Below are 5,788 nucleotides of genomic sequence, written 5' to 3' on the forward strand. Positions count from 1 at the left end.
TGCAAAATATAATTTCTTCCTTTTTTAGGTTGTATTCTGACCTACACGTGTTCTTGATACTAATGCTTGTATAAATAGCAACACGGGAACGCTATTACATGTGTTCCTGCAGCACAGAAGCAGTCATCAGCAGCACAGGTATATTTGTAGCAATAGACAACAATACATTGTATGAGTCACAATTATAGATTTCTCTTTTATGACAAAAATCATTAGGATATTAAGATCATGTTCCATGAAGATATTTAGTAAATGTCCTACCGTAAATATATCAAAACTTAATTTTTGATTAGTAATATGCATTGCTAAGAACTTCATTTGAAGCAACTTTAAAGATGATTTTTCTCAATATTTAGATTTTTTTGCTCCCTCAGATTCCAGATTTTCAGATAGTTGCATCTCAGACAAATATTGTCCTCCTAACAAACCACACATCAATGGAAAGATTATTTATTCAGCTTCTTTCAAATGATGCATAAATCTCAATTTCCGAACCATGACCCTTATGACTGGTTTTGTGCTGCAGGGTCACAACACAGGGATGTTTCAGGCTGGTAAAGCAGCAGGTGTTTTGCGGTCAGCTGCCGTTGGTGATGATGACCGATGTGCCGTTGTGCGCGGCGCTGGTCTGAAAGTGCATGTGTGTGTTCACGTCATAATGGGACAGTCTGTCCGAGCCGGGACTGCTCAGACCGGACAGCGAGGCTGGACTCTGGTCTCTGTCGTCTCGGTGCAGGACGAGACGGGGCGGTCCTCTGCAGACGGAGGAGAAGACATCACTCATGCAGCCGTCCTCCACTTTAATCGGCTCCTGTCTGGCACCCATCCGGCTCTGGGACTCCCTCGGGGGAAAAGCCCGGATTTCATGGCAACTGTCTCCCGAATCACCCGAGGAGCCTGGAGATCCGTCCACGCGCTCGTCGTCCCAATGAGCTGCTGAAGAGATTTCATGAAACCGGGAGGTTTTTAGTAAATAACTGTGTGCAGAAACTCCCCGAGGACCGATTATGAACGTCTGTGTTTGTGTGTGTCTATAAAGATGTTCAGTTGTAGATATTTTTATTATAAAGCAGATACATTTAGTCATTTTATAGTTCCAGTCCTTGATTCTGATTGGCTGAGCTGCGTTTGAAGCTGTTGTAAATTACTCTACAATGTAACATACACCTTTGTTTATGTTTGTGTGTTGCTCGGCAACCACTTTGTTACAACCACAACTGATTCTGAGGAGCTACATTGTTTGGTGGAAGAATACAGTTTTTATTAATATCATTACACTTTATTTGCTCGGTTTTATTTTGTGAAACCTTACTACGTGTAAGAAATAACGTAACAATACCCATAGCTGTTATAAATTCACTGTAAACCACGGCTTCACGGGGCTTATTGCTTTATTGCTTATCAAGTCAGATTTTAAAGGTAAATATGAACACTTATGTACTTCATGACATCAGCAACAAAACGATTTAAACACTTAGATTTTCAAAGTGTAGCTGTTTTGGTAAATGTGAAGAATGAGAATGTATTGAGGCAAATATAGCCATCTTCGTGCACCAGTAAGAATTTTTATTTATTTTTTTATTTTTTTATTTTTTTGTAAAAACAAAAATACTTTTATTCATCAAGGAAGCATTAAAATGATCAAAAGTGCCAGTGAAGGCATTTATAAAGTTATAAAAGACTTATATTTCAACTTAATGCTGTTCTTTTGAACTTCTTACTCATCTGTGCGTCCAGGAAAATAAATAGATTGTACTATTATAGTTCACTAAAACTAAAAAAAAACCTATAAAAAAAATTGTCATTACTTGAAATAAAATAAACACACACACACACATATATATAATATATATATATATATATATATATATATATATATATATATATATATATATATAAAACTCATAAATTAATTAATTACACTTAAGTAATTAAGGGAAATATAAAAATAAAAACTGGTTCAAAATAATAATAAAATATTAGAATGATTTCTGAAGATCATGTGACACTGAAGACTGGAGTAATGATGCTGAAAATACAGCTGCACATCACAGAAATAAATTACAGTTTAAAAAATATTAAAATAGAAAACAGTTGTTTTAAATTAGAATAATATTTCATATTTTTTTACTGTATTTTTGATCAAACAAATGCAGTCTTGGTGAGCAGAAGAGACTTTTCACAAACATTAACAAATCTAAATTATTCCTAATGTATGAATGGATGTACATCACAGTTTCCACAGAAATACAAACTGTTTTCAGCACTGATAATAATCAGAAATGTTTCTTGAGCAGCAATGATTTCTGAAGATCATGTGACTCACCGTGAGCTTGATGGTTGTGTTGTGACGCATCCCACCATCCCTCTCTCTGTGTGTGTGAGGCGTGAGTGTGTGAGTGTGTTTGAACACACGTGTCCAGTCGCTGCGGGGAGGCGGAGTCTGTCAGAGGGCTGCCGTCCCATTGGCTGTCGCGGTCGGAATCTGAGCGCTCGGGCTGGAAGAACGAAAACTGCTAAAAAACAAAGAACAGGAAGTGAGGAGAGAAACCTCTGAAAACACACCCCAAAAAAATATTTACAAAATTGATTTTTTTTTTTTTACTCTCTTAAGTTGATTTTTTTTCTCATTTTCATTTAGTTTAACTTAATGTAAATTTAAATAATAATAATAATAATAGTAATAATAATAACATAAAACAAACAGCTAGTTTCCAAGGCAACAATTCTCATTTTCATTTAGTTGAACTTAAAACTGAAATAAAAACTAATAAATATTTAGAATAATTTTGTTTTTTTTAAAAAAGAAGACGACGAAAACACACAACAAAATTACTAAAACATTAACAAAAATTAACATGAAAGCAGAAAATATAAAATTAATATCTCATTTAAAATATTACCAAAAACAAGGACACATTTGGTCAAAAGTAACAATAAATACATTAAGTACATTAGTTAATATGAATTTAAAATATACTACAATAGAACAGTTATTTTGAACTGTAATAATTTTTCATAATATTAATGTTTTTACTGTATTTTTAAGCAAATGAATGCAGCCTTGGTGAGCAACAATAGTGTGTATAAATAAATAAATAAATACATACATACAAATGAACCAGCGATGATAATATAGTAAGTGAAACATCTGAAATATGCATTTTATACATTATGCCTTTTTAAAGTGCAGCAGGGATTTGAGAGCGTCTGTGACTGAGCCTGTGATAATAATAACTGTACTGATTTATTTAGATTGATACCTGAGAGTACGGAGAAGTCAGGATCTTGGCTGGGGTCTGGTTTGCGTAAGGGAACGCAGGTTTGCTGGGCTTCAGCTGCTCCAGAGACAGCGCCAGGCCTTTATACTCCGTGTCCCTAAACACACACATTATTACATTATTACATTCACTGCTGGAGTTCACCTGAAAATGATTTCAAAAATCCATAGTTTTTAGTACCAAAAAAAAAAAAAAAAATGCATATGATATTAATTTATTAAAAAAATAAAAAAATAAATAAAATTGAAACACTTTTAACACCTTTCGCATCCAGATCTGTTAAAAAATTCTAAAAAATGTATAATTTTTAGTGCAGGAAAAAACTCAGAATATGTTTTATATATATATAGGCTGCATTAACTTAATTAATTAGTTATAAGAAAAATAACACAATTAAAATATTTTAACAGTTAACACATTGGCCCCGCCCCCAGATCTTGTGTTCAAGATATTGGGGCAAAAAAAGAGTTTTTGTCTCTTATGTAGGTTTTTTGTCCTGAATTATTATTTTATTCATTTATTATTATTTTATATTTTTATTATTTTATATATATTTATATATTTATATTTATATATTTATATTATTTTATTATTTTATATTTTATATTATTTTTTACATGCATTAGTTAGATTTGTCTCAAATTACTTCTGTAAAATACATTTTGCCTCTTTCTCATCTCTCACACACACTTTTAGGACTGAATTTTGTGGGTAAATTTGCACACTCGCTCAAGTTACTGATCAGACACAGTACGGTTTCAGTTGACAAATATGAAGTTATGACTCTTATGGCTGTGAATGTGTAAGGTGTTTCCTTAAAGCGACAGGAGGGTTAATCAGTGAAACCTGAGTCCTGTGACACAAAGCAAAGCTTGTGAAATGTGTCTGATTTCTGATTTCACAGCTGTGTGTGCTCTGAACTGAACTCACGAGACACACAGCAAACAGCCTTCATTCTGCTCTTATCATGAAAACACACCTGACAGGCTTGTGTTACGAGACGCACGTTTTTCATCGTTCCTGACAGCCGTGAGATTGTGCAGTGAGCGTATATTGTGTTTCAGACGACCTCAGTTTGACCTCGGTTTTGACACATGTATGTATGTATAAATATACCTGTTCTTTATTCCATCCTGAGGCGTGTTTGAGAGGGAAATGTTGGTGTGACTCACGTGAGGACGTAGTTGACGCTGACGATGCAGTGTGGACGAGACGAGCGAACATTGTGAACGATCGTGGCGTAACTCTGCACCCAAACCCAGCCGCCGTGTTTGGACAGGAAGCGGTAATATTTAGTGGTCACCTGACCTTTGACCAGCACTGCAGAGACAGAGACACGTATTAAACATCAAACAGATTCTAATGAACTCATATTAATACATGAAACATTTGTAAGGGTCAGAAAGGGTGGAACATAAAAAATGTAATTAAAAAAACAAACAAAAAAACAAATAGACACAAAAAAAAAGGCAAATTTCACAATATTACTGTTTTTTCTGCATTTTTGATCAAATAAATGCAGGCTTGATGAGCAGAAGAGACTTCTTTCAAAAACATTAAAAATAGTAATGTTTCCAAACTTTTGACCTGTACTGTGTATGTTAACATATAAGATTCAGGACTTTGGATTCCTCTCTTTAGGACGAATATTGATATGATTTGGACTCACGGAGGTGATGAGCGCAGCGCAGGTGAAAGCTGTCACAGCTGTGCACGTGATGATACAGGGTCTTCTCAATCAGGTCCTGTGGCTCATATCCTGTCAGCTCTGAAACCTTAGAGGCACAGAACAGCCCTGAATCAGTGGAGCATCTATAATAACAGTCATGTTTTATTTGTTAATTTAATGTTTTATTTGTTAGGGACAGACACAATAAACTGAGATGAAACTGAAATAACAGTCATCCCATGCGTGTGTCACAGTGCTTGTTGTTAAAGACACACTATACTTATTAACTAGTTACTCCCCAACACTGGTGATAATATCATGAATATGTATGGGTCACATCTCTCTCTGCCGCTCACCTGGAGTCGAGGAAGATGAGCTTCATGTCTAGACTGGCTCTGAACATGAACATGTTGCTGTGAAGCTTGATCTCGGTGACGGCGCTGGGAGGTAAAGTGTGACCCACCGCCACCAGACCCACGTTCTGATAGCAGTCCAGCACAGACGTCTTCAGATAGCCGCTGCAGTGGATGACCTGCGGGGTCAAAGGTCACGCTCCGTTAGTGTCTGTCAGCTGATGCGGCCTTCGTCTCTGTGTGTGTGTGTGTATACCTTATATCCTCCGCTCGTCAGCCCGGCGTTACGTTTGGCCAAAACACACTTCATTCTCAAGAAGAACGAGCGCTCCACTTCATGCTCTGCAAAATCCACATCGCAGTCATCAGTCAGGCTTATATGCATGATATAATGCTTATTTAGTCATATTTTTGTGAGATTAAACTGGTGTTTTGCTTTTTATACACTGAAAAAAAAATTGGCATGGAAATCGTTTTTACCCAGA

General features: G+C 35.7%; 1 protein-coding gene across 5 annotated transcripts in view; it reads right to left on the reverse strand.

Annotated features, from left to right (window-relative positions):
* Nucleotides 1-416: 416 nt before the first annotated feature.
* The window catches only part of LOC109113653 (single-minded homolog 1-like), a 12,511-nt gene continuing 7,139 nt past the window's right edge, over nucleotides 417-5,788 (reverse strand). For 3 of the 5 annotated variants that reach the window (XM_042721534.1, XM_042721530.1, XM_042721531.1), the window contains 7 exons: nucleotides 5,560-5,645; nucleotides 5,307-5,482; nucleotides 4,951-5,057; nucleotides 4,454-4,601; nucleotides 3,264-3,378; nucleotides 2,327-2,516; nucleotides 417-936 (listed from right to left, as the gene is read on the reverse strand). In XM_042721534.1, the coding sequence (XP_042577468.1) occupies nucleotides 578-936; nucleotides 2,327-2,516; nucleotides 3,264-3,378; nucleotides 4,454-4,601; nucleotides 4,951-5,057; nucleotides 5,307-5,482; nucleotides 5,560-5,645 (1,181 nt within the window). In that variant the 3' untranslated portion in view covers nucleotides 417-577. The remainder of the gene's footprint in view (nucleotides 937-2,326; nucleotides 2,517-3,263; nucleotides 3,379-4,453; nucleotides 4,602-4,950; nucleotides 5,058-5,306; nucleotides 5,483-5,559; nucleotides 5,646-5,788) is intronic. The other 2 variants (XM_042721533.1, XM_042721532.1) reach the window with 2 other exon arrangements.

Source organism: Cyprinus carpio, chromosome B4, assembly GCF_018340385.1.
Source record: "Cyprinus carpio isolate SPL01 chromosome B4, ASM1834038v1, whole genome shotgun sequence".
Taxonomy (NCBI): domain Eukaryota; kingdom Metazoa; phylum Chordata; class Actinopteri; order Cypriniformes; family Cyprinidae; genus Cyprinus; species Cyprinus carpio.